This window comes from Engystomops pustulosus, chromosome 4, assembly GCF_040894005.1.
Source record: "Engystomops pustulosus chromosome 4, aEngPut4.maternal, whole genome shotgun sequence".
NCBI lineage: Eukaryota > Metazoa > Chordata > Amphibia > Anura > Leptodactylidae > Engystomops > Engystomops pustulosus.
This window is the reverse complement of record NC_092414.1, coordinates 69,329,419-69,348,708: the sequence shown is the minus strand read 5'-3', so window position 1 is coordinate 69,348,708 and position 19,290 is coordinate 69,329,419. Positions and strand designations below refer to the sequence as shown.

Genomic DNA, 19,290 nt, shown 5'->3' with positions numbered 1-19,290 from the left:
AAGGGGCAGCAATGTGGAAAAAGGAAGGAATGAGTAAGTGAATATTTGTGTGCAATCCCAACTAATCAGCCAAAAGCCCCCAAGATACAGACAAACAAAGCCGAGCATTGTTTAAGTGGAGATACGTGCAGGAGGAAAACACAAGAAATAAATTCCGCCACAGTATTATGTGTTCCACATGAGACGCTCCTCTCAGATCACTTCCCTTCATTGGGAGGGGTTTTTTACACTAATCTTATGGCAATGAACTTCATTAAATCCGGGAGTGAAGATATTGCCTTTTCATTCTTATCTACCAGACAGAAATTCAATGAGACCAAAGTCCAGAAACCTTAAAACCCTGTCCTGGGAGGGACCCAATGAATTACCGCTTGAGTACAACACTGCAGGTAGTCGATGGTCAAGCTAAAAAATATAGATAAAAGAGTTATCTTGAACACTAGGCTTCACATAACATAGAACTGGGGAGCCAAACTCTGCCACATGGGCCAAATCTTTATATTTGACCCTCGATAAAATGCAAATGTATAGTAGTGCAGTCCTGACGGTTGACTAATACTACAAATCCCACAATGCTCTGCTGATACATTGGCTCATCAATTAGAATCACAAGCACCCCCAAAATGACATCCATTAGTGACCCCATGCTACCAATCAAATCGGATCACCGCTCCCAGAAATGGCCAGTAGGAAAGGCAAATCTTCTAGAAAAGTCGGAAGCGGAATAGGCGATACCTAGTCCATAGGGGATATATTTCCTTGTAGATCATGAATCTAGTGAGGAGACCTCTTTAAAGGAATGGTCAAACCCATATATGGGTACGGGATACCAAGTGACAGATTGGTGGAAATTTGTAATCCTGAATTATTAGTTGTCCTGTAACATAAAGAGAGTTTTCACAATTTCTTTACATATGCTTGCCCGGCTATTTACAGTGTTCCCTTTGTCTAGGAAGGAGAGTCACGCACATATGTAGTCGGTGCCGCTCACATTACGTCTTAGGACTCACCTATGAGGTATTTATCATAAAATGAGAATTTTGCTAAGGATTTTTTTTTTATATATATAAAAGTGAAATAAATAATTGTGAGTTTACCATGCCAGAAAAACTCTGCTCTAACTTGAGCCAGTAATGTTGGGTATACATAAGAAAATAATCCTCTAAAATGAGATTTTATGGTGTCCATCAATAGATATCTAAAACAATGGGGATTATGACACCCTATACACCCGTTCCAAGTCACAGCAAGTCTGGAAGACCCATTGTTCAGAGCCATTACACAATGAAACCAACACGGAATTTTAATTACTACATAACTACGTTATTTTCTTAAATAAATGACATAACTAATAATTAAATAAAAAAGCATTTTGTAGCAAGATAATTGAAACCCACAGAGACACTGCTGACATTAGGAATAGCTGGTCGTGACCCATAAAAACGAACAACTTTCAGACAACAAACAGAACACCGCCTCATGTATTCTATTCACCATAAAATAGCGTTTAGCACTTACCCAATGTCAGACTTAAATTTCAAATCTAGATCCAACCTTTCTTAGCCCTGCCCCCTCTCTGGCGCTGATTGGTCCATCTGTGTTACGTGATCATATGGGAACCGGCTGATAGGGCACTGCCGTGTGCGTCTTCTAGATCAGCATCAGAAACAACTGAGGAGGGACCCTCCTTCCACATTGTTTCATGTCCTTAGGAGGTGGGAAATCCCACCTGTCGGTGTCGTTTTCTTTTGGGAGTTGTGTACTGGTTATGTCTCCTCCATAATCAACTTTTAAAATTATGCTAATGAGTCTAACGGCTCTGGTGGTCATTACCATAGACCCCCCAAGCTGTAACTTCACAGGATGTTATACTGTGCAGAAGCACTTCCCCCCTCCCACTGTGTCAGATTACAGCAGGTAGAGGGATGATGCTGCAGCGCATAATTATAAAAGTTGATTTTAGCAAGAATGAGGCCATAGATAACAAATAGAAGAAGATTACCACAGTCACAATGCCTGGATCCATGAGTAAGCGTCCCTGTTTATCATGCTGGTTTTTGACGGTAGATTTTCTTTTAGTCTTGACTCTTGAACCAATCACTCTAGAAGTCGCTAAATCTTTTGTGTTCACCTTCTTATACCTCCAAGTGACCTAAAGCCAGCAATCTCAGCATAATGATCACTTTGACATTCTTGGTGGACAGCAGAACATTTTATGTACCGAGATTACAGCATAATCCATGGATAGCAAATAGAAGCAGAGCACAACAAAAAGGAACAAAATGTTCTGCCCCTGTCATTCCATGTATATCAGATTTCAGGTAATATCCATAAATTTAATATACTAAGAGTTCCCTGGTTAAGCGGTCAAAGCTCTCACCTTTTCTCCCGAGCTTTGTCAGGTTTATTGAAAATGTGGTAATTCTGTGATTTATGTTCTTATATCGTGTCTACTCCATCAGCCAGTTGGTCACTAAAAATGACACTTGTTTGCCTTCATAAAAATCTCTCTCTGGCCTTATAATAGATCAGAAAGTAGGAAACTCTCTTGTTCTTGCCAGATCCATCAAGAGATATCATTAATAGAAGACAAACTATTTCTCGTAACATCCACCCGCTTGTCCAAGCACGGCCTGATCACGCACTAGGAGGCTTCACACAACAGCTTGCAGGTTGGAAAGAAATGAACTGTGTGCAGATGCAAAGTATCAGTTCTATGACAAGATGTCCACCATGGGACTCTTAGACTCTAACTAATGAATATTTTCCAGTGTTTACTGCTCATAACTTAAGGGCAAGATAAACTCCACATCGACGTGGGAAACATTTTGTTTTCTGTGGACAGATTACATTTTTTTGAAACTAGACACCTAGTCTAGTTGTCACCCAAAATTTTGGGAGGTTTTATACCCATCAATATTGCAAATTAGCAGATGTAATAAATTCTAAATATGTGATGGACCAATCACCCAGCTATCGTATAGGGCTAGTACTTTTATACCAGGAGATTTGGGGACTTAAAACATTGATGAGTATCCCAAGGATACGTGGAGGTCCAGCACCCGGCTACCCACGGATCAGATGTACTCTGCAGCTTATAAACAGAGAATTGAACTGGAAGAAAACAGCTCCATGCTTGTTGTAGTGGCTGTGAGGAGTCACTGCAGCTGGGAGCTGATCTGAGTAGTAGTTGTGCTAAGGACACCCACCAATCTCATATTACAGAACTCTTCTTTCTGAAGACATCATCAATACATTAAGCCAAGAAACCCCTTTAAATAAAATATTCATCTCCATCGGCAGAATGGAATCGGATGTAGGCAATTGTTGACAATAGTACACAGAAGATTATAGATCAAGATACAGCATTTACCTTCAAGTCGATACTTACATAATTGTCTTCCAAATTAGCATATAATGAATAAGTTATGGGTTAGTGAGTACAGTCAACACATTGCCGTGTTCTGCCCTGTGTGTAATGATACTTACAGTAAAACAAAACTTGTGATTCATAGTGCGTCATGTTACATAACTCTACAGAAGAAGACATTACAATTATGTCTTAGTCCTCTCACATTCCCAGCTACATACACATGTATGCACCCACATCACACATTGCTGCCTTAAAGTGCTGCCGAGATACCAACCCAAAAATCTTTACGGTCCAACTGGTTCCACAACCCCATCTAATAACATTGTTTTAGTGGGTAAATATCCATAGGTGGTAAATGCAATATCTACTTTTATACAATGTGTATGAGGACCCAATCTATCTTCTGACTTTCTTCCAGTCAATTCCCACTACTTCCCATTATAGAATAAATGTAAAGCAGCCAAAAGTCTATATAATCAAAAAAACCTCTAGTACTCAAATCAGACAGCAAAATAGGGGTAATGGAGGATATAAAACATAACTTTTAATAAGTAATTATGTAAGACCGCATCCAAGTGGATGCTAAGATTCAAAGTATTAGGTGTAGGTGTTTTTTAATACTTTGAATCTTAGCATCCACTTGGATGCGGTCTTACAGAATTACTTATTAAAAGTTACCTTATATACTCGAGTATAAGCCTAGTTTTTCAGCACAAAATTTGTGCTCAAAAACCCTAACTCGGCTTATACTCGAGTCAACTAAAAAACATAAAGACAAAACTCACCTTTCTGACGTCACCCGTAGGTCCTCTTCTGTCTGAGACAGAAGAGGACCTATGGGGGACGTCGGAAAGATGAGTACAGTGTTATTTTTTTTCCTACTACAGAGGCTGGGCAGGCTGTATGCTACAGGGGCTGGCAGACTATATACTGGGAGGCTGTAACCAATGCATTTCCCACCCTCGGCTTATACTCGAGTCAATAGGTTTTCCCAGTTTTTTGTGTTGAAATTAGGGGTCTCGGCTTATACTCGAGTATATACGGTATGTTTTATATCCTCCATTACCCCTATTTTGCCATTATAGAATAAAGCCCAATAAATAAGGCACAAATAAATAAGGCACAACACCTCCAGCGCGATTGTACCTCAAGTCTTTTTTAGAAGATTAAATCCCAGCATAAAAGCGGATTATTTGTTGGCTGGAAAAGTTAATGACCGATAGCAAAAGACATTTAACGTAATATGAGGAATTTATTACAGCAGTCTGACTACGTAGTCTGGACCTCCTCCAAATATGTCCCAACAGTTATTAGAAGAGAGGAGCAGGAGAACAGCTTAGATACTAGAAACAAATTAAAATTTAAGAATATTCCAGACTATTTTATTTTTTTTCTAAAGTGCACCGAATCTGTGAAGATTATTTTAAATGTAAATGTATATCTTTGTACGGTAATTATAAGTTAACAGACGTAGGAAAAAAGGATTCCGTGTCCAGCTTCATCCAAGATAATCCACACTTTTATTAGGGCATAATTGTTAAAATTCCAGAGTGTTACATGGCCAACATGTTTCAAGCGGGCAGACCGCTCTTAATCATGGCTTAAACCAAGCGGTAATTATAAGGTCTGTCTGCTGTAGTCAATCCCACAGAAATCAGGTCACCAGTCCTCTACTGAGCATCTTTAGGCCATAAACCTACTTCAGTGCCTGGCAAGTCATAGGTTGGTACTTACAAACATGACTCACACCTTAATGTGCTGAATACAGGTGATAAATATATGATAGGTTGACCGCAGAATGTCGCACATCACCAGGCAACTTACTGGTCTATAAACAACAACACCCACAATATTCCACTTATCACCTATTTCCAATGTCTAATAACACACTAAACAAGCCTGGGCAAAGCACGGGAGCAGAAGAATCTATACATGAGGTAAAAGGCTGTTTTACTACTTAAAACCCTTATAATTTAGATGTACACTTTCTCCAACTTTTAACCACTAAACTAGCAGCCCCCTCAGGTAAGGTGTGAAATGTTCTTTCTACAATTGGCAAGTTTTAACCTAACAAATCGCCTCCAAAACCATTTGAAAATTAGCTAAGAAGGGTCACTTTTTGCCTGAGTTGAGTGGCTTTCCGAGGCTGGTAGACAAGCATCACTTCATACACCTCTTTGTTGGGATCTATAGTAGCTAGGGCCATGCACTCTAGAGGAGTTAATTCTCAGCACCTTTGCAAATTACCTTGAAAGGTGAGGGTTTTTTTGTGGATAAACTGTATATTTTAACATTAGAAAGGATATTTCATACCCTGTGCAATTTTTTCTTATTTTGTATAAATGGCACAATCAAATTGGCCCAGATATTTTATTGTGTCTGCGGTTGTTTTTCGTCTTACAAATTGAGACTTTCATATAGACGCACACACATACAGTCCTGAGAAAGTATCTTAAGTTAGTGAAGTTAGTATGGCAAGGATCCCAAAGTCATTTACTGACTGACCTTTCCCAAACAGTACTGAATATCCTGGCACAGCTTTCTGTAAAGCACATCCCTCTGCCGGGGTGGCCTCCATCATTTACCCACATGCTGCCCTTTACCATTGTCAACCTCCTCATTCTTCTCTGCTTTTCACATGCCAGATACACAGTAGCAGTCTCCAGCAGAGCAGAAGCAACTCAAACTAGGAGAGCCATAGTATAGGAAATACAGTCTTCCTTAGAGATCATGAATAGTCGTTTCCTCGACTATAATGAAGCCTTACAACAGTGGCAAAGGAGTGAAATCAGAAAAAATACAAGCCATTTTTTTTAAAATATTAGTCATTACCTGCAATTCGTTAATGGATTATAAACTTAATGGATTCGTTAATTAATAATCCAAACTAAAAGATCGATCCATGGACTGGTCTAGGCCATTTTATTAAAGGGTTACAGTAAATTACCAAGATTGCCCACCTCTTCCTATCAACACCGTCATATATACTTCAAAAGATATGTCTGAATGAATAACGCCTGTATATGACACATGCCATGGTACCCAGAGACCCCCACCACGTTTTCTTACCTTTTGATAAGATTATGCATGAATTAAGCCGTAATATTATCATTGCATCTGATTTGATACAACAGATGACATGGCGATTATAGAAAGCATGGCTGAATAATTAGCTACCCAACACTCAATGGCCCAGATTTACTAAAGCCCCTGCACCAGTATACCGTCGGACTTTGCACGATCTTTCACGTGCAAACTGCTTGCAGATATATTTGCGAAGCGTCTGAAACATACCGTATTTGTGACGCACACACCTATACCCGACACAAAATGCTGCACTGAAATGGGTGTTCCGGTGCTCAGTCGGACTGTGCACCACATTTATCACACAATGTCCGTCAGAAATTTGTCGCACGCACCATGTCAAGGGTGCACCGAAAAAAATACATAAATAAAAGGTGCATTCTGTTGGAGCAGTGCAGGGGGCGCTAGATTCATGAAGAATCGTCGCCACAAATCATGAATCTGGTGCCTGTGCACACTACACAGTGTCGTTTGCACGGTTTTTAGTAAATGTGGGTCAATATGTATTATTTAGGGAGTCCAAGAGAGTCTTTCATAATTGTATGAATGCAGAGAGATCGCTCCCCTAGTGTCACTTAGCAACAGAATACTTTCGTATGTTACAATTGTGCTGAGCCAAAGGCGTTAAAATCAGCAGCATCTACAATGAAAATGACAACAGGCAACTGTGAGATCAGAGCACAAGCTTTATAGGACTGGCACTGATCTGACATGCCAGCAGATCATGCCCATCAGCCAGCTTCTGCTGAATCCTCCTTTCTATACAAAATGCAGGTCTTCAAAACCATTTACACTTGCAAGGTTTGAGGTTTTCTCTTGAATGCAAGTGATTGGGTTTTTGTAACCTCATCCTCAAGACAAAAATATGAACAGATTTTTGTCCATGTTGCAGGAAAAAAAAAAAGAAAAACTACATGAAGAGCATGTTCTCAAAATCCGGATAGAAAAGCCAAAGTATTAGTCCCCTGTGGTTAACTGAGTGGGGTTAATCCATCTGGAGATCCTCTGTACATCAGAATACAGCTTGAGCCTCACATTACTACCGCAGATCCGCAGATATATTTGCCATAAGCAAATCCATGATGTGAACATAGCCTTAAATGCGCTGCACCCTGTGGTCACCCATAATAAAAGGGATTTGTCATACATATACAGTAGTGTAGTAGAATGTAAAACATTATGGGGTATGAGTCGTAATGACCGCCATAATTAGCATCACAAATCAGGGGTCACCATATCACCATGACCCAAGTGGAATCATCAGTAGAGTGAAAGTAGAGTGTTAGTATTATGGATGCTCCGATCTGTGCTATATTCTACATTATACTTTCCTTAAAGGAACTTCCTGTAGCAGTCTAATGCATCTGACATTGCCATATTCAAGAACCCTCAAACCACAACTAAAATGTATAGTGCATGAAATAAAAGTAAACTTTGTAATATACTTCAGTAAGGAAAACAGCTTCTGCTCCTTCTTTCTCCTGTAGTGAGCAGGGTTTCTGAAAACCTTCTTATGTTTGTACACAGCAGCAAGATGAGGACAAAAGGATAAAGAATGACTTTCCATAACTACAGAATATTTCCCTCGATGAAAGCTTTGTAAGAAAATTACAGACAGTCACGGGATAGTCTAAAGAGATCATCCACCATCAAATTGACTGATGGTAGACTAGTAGTACTCACATGCTCGTTCTGTAACACATGTCTCGTAAATGCTCTTATTATATCAAGAAACAAAGCTATTTTATACACTATGGGGCACATTTACCAAGTTTGTCAGAAACTACACTAAAAGTGCTGTGCCCATGTATAATGCTGGGTGCGACATATTCATTAAGAACGTGCACCAGAAATTATGAATCTGTCGCTTCCCTGGACTGGCCCAAGAGAGTTCACCAACTTTTTTGTGGTGCACCTTTAACAGGCGTGCGACAGACTTTGCATGTTAAATATGGCGCACGGTCCAACTAAGCGCCAGAACGCCTCCTAGGCATGGTGCCTAGTGCAGCTGGGCCACAAAAGGGTGATGTTCAACACAATAGTGGTACAGACACTTCTTAAATACCTGTGCAAGCAGTTTACACCAAATATAATATGGTGTGACCATCCAGATTCATATGCATTATGTGTACACCTTCCAATAAAATCGCTTGTCCTGTTGGACCATTAATATTCCAGACGAAGATAAGGCACCATCCAGACACAGAACCGCTCAAATGTATTTTTAGTCCTTAAGATTCTCCTAGTAGCATATCCCACCATACAGAGAAAAAAATGCGGACATAGTGTAGACAGTTCCAAAAGTTCAGTAGTTTATTATAAAATCTACTCACATACGATCAGATAAAATTGCGCAATATAAAATCCATGAGGACGCAAAGTCACTGCCCGACCCTGGGTTTCACAACTTAGCTTCATGCCCTGGAACAAGCTAAGGTTCAAAACCCGGGGTCGGGCAGTGACTTGGCGTCCTAGGGGATGGTGCCTTATTTTCGTCTGGAATATTAATGGTCCAACATAACAAGCGATTTTATTGAAAGGTGCACACATAATGCATATGAATCTGGATGAACACTAAGGGACTTGAAGACTATATAGAGCTCCGGTCACACCATATTATATTTTCTTTAAACCTTCGGATGTCTTGGATCCATCATCCTGGGACCGTTGTTTGAGCTCCCCCTACAGATGGGTGCTGCATCACTTTGAAACTTTTAGTTTATACCAAAGAATGTGCAATGTCCGCCACAAAACTGGCGCAAAGCCCTCAGTAAATGTTCCCCTGTATTTCTTGAACACAGCTGTGTTTCTGGATATAATAAGAATGGGCATGTGAGTACTACCAGTTTTTCGTCATACAATCTGATGGTAGATGTCCTTTAAGAATTAGGTTAGTTTATCTCTGAGCCGTCTGCGGTATACAGGTCAGAAACCTGATTTACAAACACTGCATAAATAAGGAAGAAAGGCAGAGATAAAAGAAGGGAACAGGTACAAGCATATTACAAAGTCTACCATTATCTGCACGGTTAATTTATAACATTTTGTTAAGATTAATTCAGTTTTAAATAAAGTCCCCACAACAAACTCACACTATAACTATTTAATCCTCTAAATAATAACTATTACAGTACTCTTTACTGTATTTCCCGGAAGTCGATCTTCAAGTCACTTCAACCTAATTCACAAATAAGCAAAACCAGACTTTCAGTATTATATTCTGTATACAAAAGCGCAGTATCAGACAAGACGCTCTTTTTATGATCCATTAATTACCACAACGACTATCCATGAAAAGAAAATAACATTATACACAATGCTGTGCCTGTTCTGTGAAAGATCTGGTCGGTGACCCCATGAATCTGGTACTGGCACTGTTTCATCACACTTTCTTTCCCTTTTAACTACTTTTCAGATAGCCTTCAAAAGTGCTGTAGTAACCTACATATGTATTTCCTGCAGGTTTTTGCTTACCATTTTGATACGGACTACTTTTAGGCTACTCTTGTTCATTCCCATGAAGCTGCGCTTGGCTTGCAGTACATCCAGTTTCAGACCCTCACTTGCGGTTTCTCACTTGGCACTGTTATACCAGCTACTTGGGACCCCCCCTTGGGTTCTCCATATTCATGTAGAACCCCTTTAAAGAAAATCTACCATCACAATCCATCATGATAAATCAGGGAGACTTCCTCAGATCCAGGCACTGTGGATCTTCTTATATTTGTTATCCCAGGCCTCCTTACTTCTAAAATCACCTTTAAAATTATGCTAATGACAGAAGGGCTCTGGGGAGTGTAACCAGTGATCACCCGCGCTGTGGCTTCACAGGCTTCTATACCATCTCCCCTGTGATCTCTCAGCACCCCCTCTCTGCCTGATGAGCAGAGAAAGTTTCAGAACACAGTTGGAGGAAGGGGGAAGTGCTCCTTGCATGCTGTAACAGCCTGTGAATCTGGAACATGGAGGGGCTCAAGTAACACCCCCAAAAGCACTTCTATCTCATTAATATCATGTAAAAGTTTAATTTAGAAGGAAGGAGATCATGGATAACAAATGTAAGAAGAGTACCACAATGTGTCTGGATTTAAGTATCACTAGTTTATCGTGCTTCATTTTGATGGTAAATTTCCATTTATGTTCCCATAGGTTTTCATAAGCAGAATCCAAAAATGTATACGGGCACCAATTTCACATCAAGATCTTTATTTGATTTTGGTTTTAGAGCCAACAAGATTCAAAAGAGTGTTCCATTTTATGTCCAAGACAAAAAAAAAGCTTCACTTCCTTTCCTTATTTTATAAATGTTCTGCAAGGAAAATTGTGCAGAAGGGACCTGGCGGGAAAGGTTTTCATTCAGCAATAACTTGTGTCCATCAAGGTCAAAGCTTTGTTCTCTGCTGCTCAAATGGAAGAGATGTTTCACATGGGAATGTGTTAGCCTCCATTAAATATTCCCGACCATGTCCAGTTATTAAGAGATCATAAAAAAGAAATTATTAAATAACTGCTCAGGATGTTGACAGCTTCCTCCACCCCCTTATCCCAACAGGCGTTTTGGAAAGTTTGTTTTGAGCCAAGTCTAAAAACAGGAAGGACTCTCCCAGCTCATAGAGATTTACAAGAAGCATCTTTCTGGCACTGAGAAAATGCTGCTCCATCCGTACAAATTATTTGGATCCACACCTCCCCCCGAAGCAACGTGTCACTTGATATGTTTATTTTTAAATGAAGATGACCCAGATTTACTTCATTATCATGAGTGGAGTAGGAGTTCAAAGAGTAAGAAGCAAACCTGCCTAAGAAAAGAAATCTGGATGTATGATCCCATGTGGAAGGAGACTGGGCAAGACTGTTGTGATAACCCAAACCTCTCCTGTACTGCCAGCAGCAATGAAAAGTGGACTCAGCAGCTCTCCTGTTTTAGTAAGTTACATTCCCCATTCTAGTACTAAGCATGCCATTACTCCACCTAGAAATATAGGAATACATTGACAACCGGGTGTTACTAGTAGGGATGTGCTGACTGTGCCAAACTTTTCATGGACGCATCCAAATACTGGTAACACACTATTTATTGACAGTGAAGAATAATAGAACAACCACATTCAATAAACTAGTCGTCCTTCATCCACTTGTACAAATGTGTCAGAAGTCCATCTTAATTTGTGCTTTATACCAGCGACCTGGCGCTGCTCCTTCGCTTCAAGTCACAGATATAAATGGCGAGGCGTCGTGTGGACAATCCTTGGCCGAACGGCCACAAGAACGGTGATATTCGGAGGACCAGGGTTAAAGGATTATGTCCAGCCTACAATCCCCATCTTGTTACAATACAGAGTTACACTTTTTAAACACAGTAGTAGTAGTAGTAGTAGTAGATGACTTGCAACATACAATATCTTTTGTAGAAAGCAGGTAGCCCAAACTGTTTTGTTTCAGCTTAAGATCAGTAACTTTCTGAAAACCTGGCACAGTAGGAAAAGTAGCCGAGCTGCAATTTGTCTTATTCCTGCTTTGTTAATACAATCCAGTCCATTTTGCTAAGCATAACCGCGCTCCTAGAATTCCACAGCGCAAAAAGAACAGTTGGACACAGTCAGTGTTTTCCTAATTCATCTCCGTGATAAGACAAAACCAGTTCTGGCATAGTGTGCCGGAGAGTGAGTGCAGACACCGCACAACACTTCCAAGTTCACGTATTCATGCACTTGAATGATCAACAATGCCACCAAGTCTGTTAGGTGGACCACCCCACGCATACATGGCCACGGCTTCTTTTTCAATTAGTCTCACAAAGGACGGTTTCCATTGGCAATCCATCTATATTTTTCAATGCAGCCTTCATCTTATAAGGTGCCATTAAAGACCAATACTAACCAGCAGGAAACGTATGTCATATACATATTGTCATGTCGGTCTATGCAATGTAGTGATCATTTCTAAATTTCCTGGCTAATAGCCCCGGGCTGTCCAGACATCCTTGTACAGCATTGTCTGAAATTGATTTGCTCTTTGGCAGTCAAGTGATCCATGTTATCTTCAGCCTTGGGAAGAGGAAAGGATTTCTACTAATTAAGTTTGGGAGGTTTACAAACTAATACTTCAGCAATGACATTTTATGAGCAGTCCCCTAGCCAAACATTCATAAAGATCCTGTGTCTTTCAACTTTCCCTCCGGCCTGTTTATTATAAAGCGAGGGTATAGACAACATGATGTTATGTGCTTTGACGCACCAAGACGGAGGAAACAGACAAAACAGTTTGTGCTTCATTAGCTTAAAAATGATGCTCTGCAAAACAGGAGTTATGTCATTTTTGTTCCCGATATGCCACAAAAATAATACTGAGCTAATAAACAACCAAAATAGCGCCCAATGCCCTATTTATACATTCATACATCATCTCTCCATACATTCATCTCCACCTTAGAAAACCATCTTTAAAGCAATTTTGGGTGGTGTTACATCATTAAGAATATTCTGAATACCTAAAAGATACACAACCGAACAAAAACATGTTCCAGTCTTAAAATCTAAGTTATAAAAGTTATTGCTGGAAACGATAGAAAGGCATCAGAAAAAAAACAATAATTGCTTCACATGGGGCTGCTTAACCCTAGCCAATGCTTAAGGCCAAATACAACTTTTTGCTGGATTTGCTTATTTCATTAGCCACTTTCAGCAGGACCCAGTTACAATATTGATATATATATATATATATATATAGATATATATATATAGATATATATATTTTATGTACACATACTGAGGGTGTTGTGTGCCCATTAGCTTAGATTTTAAGACCTTGAATGTAAAAGTCTGATTATCTTCACCCGCGGCTCATGAATCATTTACACACTTCCAAAACCCAGAGGAACGTCTGAAGCATAAAGCAGCGAACATCAATCACACCAAGTCTCCTTGTTATGTAACTTTTTGAAGAAATAGGGTAAAGGAAATCCCCAGAACATAAACTCATATTCTCGAAGTCCAATTATTAAAAGGTAAAGGAAGCTCAATGACACCGCTACAGTCTCATTTACTCATCAAGTTAGGATATTCTTATACAAAATAAATCCCCCAATACCTATTCTCTCTTTATTTCAAGAATAAGAATATTGGTTGCAGCCAATGTGCTGCCGACCTTACCCAATTTAATCAAAACTGATCCAGACGATGTAGTATCAATTTTATGTGTAGTATCAATGTGACTCTAGTTACTGTGCCATCATAGTTCAACAAGTCTGTACAGATTGCTGCACATATAATAAAAAATATGGAATATAGACTTTCTGTATAGATTAGCAGTAAGTGGGATTTATACCAAATCTACAATCATCAAAAGTTGGCAAATGATTTGCAGAAAGAACAGTTGGAAAAATGTTGGAATGTATCCGTGCCTTAACCATCTGCTCTACAAACCACACTGGTACTGTATATTCCTGGAGCCAGTTTTACCTCCGTATCACATATTGGGGAAGATGGCACTTGGCAACACCTCTTTCCCACCTGGTAACAAGGAATAAGTGTATGTAATGTCAGCTCAGCTTACACAAAGAAGTGTTTTACTATACAGGTTTGGTTTACCTCATATATGGACAGAGAACTAACACAAATTTACTTCCTTGGGGGAGGGGGGAGGGTGGGTGATACTAACTTCTCCTGGACTGAAGAAGACTTCAAAAACTTTACAAGTAAAAGTTATACTTAATTCGGTGAGTAGTAAACTTCTTCCATTGTTAGACCAACAAACTGGTTTGGGTAATATTACTTCCTTATATTTTGACCTATTCCAAGCCCGTTCAATATAAGAATTATTGACAAAACTCTTTCAAGGATTTGTGCATGTTGAAAACTGAGAAATTCTTCTAAAATACTGAAGTAAAGGTTTATTTGTCAAGATAACAAAACAATCAGACTCATCTATTCTGTCTTTGAAGGAGCAGATCAAATAATCAAGCTTTCTGAATGCTTTACTATAGTCCCAGACTGCAATGATCAGCTGTAAGGTGTCTGTAATGAAGCTTTATTGATAATCTTTGGTCCGATTACAGCAAAAAATGTTTAAACGCCAATTGTCACTGGGGCCAAAATTTTTTTTGTCTGGATCTACAATTATAAAATATACAGTTTCGACTTACATACAAATTCAACTTAAGACCCTTTCTTGTACGTAACCCGGGGACTGTCTGTACTGGGAAAATTTGTTTTAAACACCAGTGTTAAAATTTGACCCCTCCATAAGTGCTCCGGCGACCATATCTTCTCCAGCCTCTTATAAATACGGGCTGAAACTCCACCGGTCAGGACCCAAGATCAGGCCTGAACTGGCAGAATTTTTTTGGTTTTGGTCTCCACCAGTTTTCGTTGGATACCTCAGTCCCTACATCTACAAGTGAATGATCAGTACAATTTTCTAGAACTTGAGATGATGCAAGTATATAATAGTATATCCATCGTCTTTGTATCACCGTCCATTTCACTAATGCATGAACTTACGACGTATATAACAATAATATCAGGTGCCAGAGACTGCTTCCACAATTTCTATACAGGCCCGGATTTTCTGATACGTACCACAGAGACATTCATAGGCCTGGAGTGGATACAACTAATGAATGGCTCTTGGCACACGAGAAAAAAAAAAAAAAAAAGCGTGGCAGATCATAAAAAGCTCATGAAAGGGAAAGCAGCGTGTAAACACTACCCGGTTATTGAGACATGAAATCCCAAATGAGTGCCCTGTGCGCAGCATTAAAACAGGCAAGATATCTGGGACTGGCTCCACATGAAATTAGCATAAAAAGACAAGGGAATTAAAAGAAATACAGATAAAGGACCCAAAGTCTAAGCACACAGCAATGCTATTTTTGTAAGGATCCTATTTGCCATCATAACCAGTACAGCACCCTGTATTCAACCTCAGTATGACATAGAGTACTGAATATGCCCCCTGCAGTCTATGGGTGCTATAGCGGACCTCTGCATCAAAATCTGGGGTTGTCTTAGTCAAGTATAAAAGAATAAATAGATCTCTTCTATAGACAATCTGATCAGAGCCAAGCAAGTAAGTGTTTAATACCCATGTTATGCCAACGCTGCAGACATTAGAGGGGTTGTCCCTCACCAAAAAAAAGAAAAATCTCGTAATCCAAACAGTATTAGGGACAGGTGAGTTAGTAGATATTTCCCCTGTTCAGGATTCTTAGAATTTGGACAGAATGGAGAACAGATAAGTGGACCATCATGCGCTCTGAACTACCCATCTCTATAATGCACCTTACACAGACAACCCACAAATTTCATAGGGCACTGCATATACATCTTGGTTCACCAATGGTGTACACAAAATCAATGGGGATCCCAGCAGGGGAACACATTGTAATTTAATAACAGTGGTGGACTTCTGACTACTGGCACTCCCACCATAAATTGAGCCCCAGTCCCATTCCTTAAAATGAATGGATCAATCACAGCACCATGAACCCTTCAACCAGCGGATAGGTGGGAGTGGCATGAGTCAGACTCCCATTGATCCGATTGAGGAGGTAGATGGTCTCCGAAAATCATAAACAAAAATAAAATGTGTTTCTATGTAACGAATAAGCATTTATATAAACTTTTTCATACCAACAAGAAATCTCTCAAGACCAAAGAATAATACATTTTTTGCCAATTTATCCCAGTAATTAGTGCGAATACTAAAAAAACCATCCACCTGACAATCAGACATCCTATTCATTGTGGCGCACGGGGTAAGCATCAAGTGCCGTGGCACCACAGCGACGATTTATCTAGAGGGGCAGCTGACAGCTCACGATATTATCCATGTACAGGGACCATCTGCCAGGAGCTCTCATTGTCCTCCTGCTTTCAGTCTTCATACTAGAAGATGGCTCTTTCTTTCCTTAAGGATATGTTCTCCAAAGAGAAGACAATAAATTATTGTGTGTTCAGCTCTATTCTGCACATATCAGCCAGATACAGGTGATAAAGAGTATAAAACAGCAGAAAACAAATGTAAAATGTAACAAATATCGCACAGTTCTGTTCTACAGTAAAAGAGAAGAAGAGTAGGCAGTAAACCCAGCGCGGCTTCCTTACACCGGCAGACCAGGAGATAGACCATAGAGAAGTATAGAAGAATTTCTTATAAATGACTCCGCTCACACTACGCAGAAACTGCACAGAAAGAGGCAAATTCACACAAGAAGATTTGTTTCAGATGAATTAAAGCAGGAAAAAAAAAATGGAAAACGCTGTTTTTTTTTTTTTTTTTTTACAACAAAACTGTCGTGTATGAATACACCCCAATTATTTTCTGCAACATGAACCAGGCCTAGAAGCAAACGCCTCGGTAGAATTTAAGCTCTTATGTTTCTTTGTACGACATGTGCACAGAGAGCAGGACAATGGCAGCAGCGTCTCTGTGGCATCTGTCGCCTCTAATGGGGGGCACATGTCTAATCCGTCCAAAACGGATAAAGGATGCCAACTTTTCACAGATCTTGGAAGCCTATGTACTTTATATAGAGATTATATACTGTCCGATACATTGATCACAAGCATGATATTAAGAAGACTCCAGCTAACATAGAGTTAAGATCCTTCTAATCTTTCTGATCCCTGGTTACCCATAATCCGGTATTTTATTACAAGACATCAAAACCTCTACATAAAGAGTCCAGGGAGATCTTCCCACATAATGACAGCAGAGCAATAACCCCACCACATTCCATGTGAAAGGGCGAAGATGACTGCGAACCGAAAAATGGTAAAAGGACAATGATAGCCAGTGATACAGATCACATATACAGCCCGAAAATAATCAGCATCCATTCCACAACTTTTCTGACTTACCGGCACTGAAAAAGATATACCTGATTTTTACTTCAATCAAAAGAGGCGGGGCTTAGACAATTTTTTTTTAAATTTAAACGTACATTTTAACTCAAATTGCTCCCTAGTTTCCCCTTAGTCCTAAACACGCCTCATTACATTAGTCCCTATAACCTTATGAACACGGCCACAAAATTCACCCCTTAGGTTGTGTCACCACAGTGCAGTTTGGGTGAAATTTAAAAAAATGTTTTTAACCAAAATTGGCATCTTCAGAAACAGTGACAGTAGAAGATTTAGATGCAGACTACCTGGTCTCCTCTATGACATAGATTTGGATGCAGGCATCAATTTAACACCATTTATGTCATGATTTTGATGGAAATTAAATATATTGTGAGAAAGGGGACATAATGTGTCAGGGGTACACAGCACCCTTCTAAGCTGGGTGTCCTATAGACTCTACCTAAGGCTCCGAGGGCAATGACAGGTGACAAACTGGTGGCCACTATTCCTATGAAAAAGGGAGCACCCAGCTCTGCTGCGCAGTGTACACAGCACCCTTCTATGCAGGGTGTCCTATAGACTCGCCCTACGGCAGTGACAGGTGACATTCATGTGGTCACTATTCCTATGTAGTGAGGGAGCACCCAGGGTGTATGCCCTTCTATACAGGGTGTCATATAGACTCTCATTGGTCAGTGACAGGTGTCATTCATGTGGCCACTATTCCTATGTAGTTGGTGAGCACCCAGGGTGTATGCCCTTCTATACAGGGTGTCATATAGACTCTCCCTATGGCAGTGACAGGTGACATTGATGTGGCCACTATTCCTATGTAGTGGGTGAGCACCCAGGGTGTATGCCCAGGCTACACCTTCACACCAGGCACCGGGGCAGTGGCACGAGCTTCCCGCTCTCCGGCAGCACCGGGCAGCGCCGACCCGCACCTCCCATAGTAACCGTCTCCCGGCCGTTACAGCTTGAATGTAAACCTGCAGGGAGTGAGCGCGCACCTCCGCCCCCATCACCTGCCCCCCGCCTACTACCCTCTTACCCCTAGACCCTGGCACAGGTGATCTCCACAACTGCCAGGTGTCACTGCATGGCAGGCTATAGGGCTGGCTCCACAGATGCCCCGCAGCCTCACCTGGCAAGGTCTTGTGCGCCGTGTTCCCCATAGCAGAAGGTGCGGAGCTGCTGGCAGAGGGAGGGTGTCACTGAGCCCTGTCCCGGGCAGTCCATTTAACCCCTCGCTCCCGGGATGACTGCGCGGCCAGCTTCTCTGTGTGCGATCCCCAGTGTGACTTCTCCGCAGCCTCCTCCGTGCACAGTGACTGCATCCACAGCCGCCACCGCTCCTCCACCAGGGGGCGGGACCTGGAGGCTGGCGCCACGCCCACACCCAGGCGGCCGCCCTGTCATGCTAAATAATGAGGCGCAGCGGGGGGCAGTGTGACAGTGCGGGGCCGCAACAGAGGCGTGAGAACTGTACGGAGACTATTATGCTCTCACTTCCGGAGCTATCACTCCTCTCACTGCATGACGTCACTGCTCGCTTATTATAACGTGCAATACAATTCTTACATGTACAATAGGTTATCTCCAGGGGTGTATCCTTATGCCTGGTATAGAGGGTAAGGGGAAGACAGGCTGGTGACAGGTGTAATGGCTGGGGTATGAAACTAGGAAGTGGTGTGACAGGGGCAGCACATGGTGTAACTCTATTATATAATCTAGGGAAATGCAAGGTATATACCTCCGTTATATCACCCGGGGTATGAGAGTCATATACCTCCATTATTATCATGTAGGGGTACGAGAGGCATATACATCCATTATATCATTTAGGGGTGTGAGAGGCATATACATCCATTATATCATGTAGGGGTATGAGAGGCATATACATCCATTATATCATGTAGGGGTAGGAGAGGCATATACCTCCATTATATCATGTAGGGGTATGAGAGGCATATACCTCCATTATAA

The 19,290-nt window shown here is 40.8% G+C and overlaps 1 protein-coding gene across 1 annotated transcript in view; it reads right to left on the bottom strand.

The window, feature by feature from the left end:
* Nucleotides 1–18,783, bottom strand: part of NEURL1B (neuralized E3 ubiquitin protein ligase 1B) — a 34,651-nt gene extending 15,868 nt beyond the window's left edge. The window contains exon 1 of the mRNA XM_072146175.1: nt 18,449–18,783. Coding sequence (XP_072002276.1) covers nt 18,449–18,479 — 31 coding nt within the window. The 5' untranslated portion in view covers nt 18,480–18,783. The remainder of the gene's footprint in view (nt 1–18,448) is intronic.
* Nucleotides 18,784–19,290: the final 507 nt, after the last annotated feature.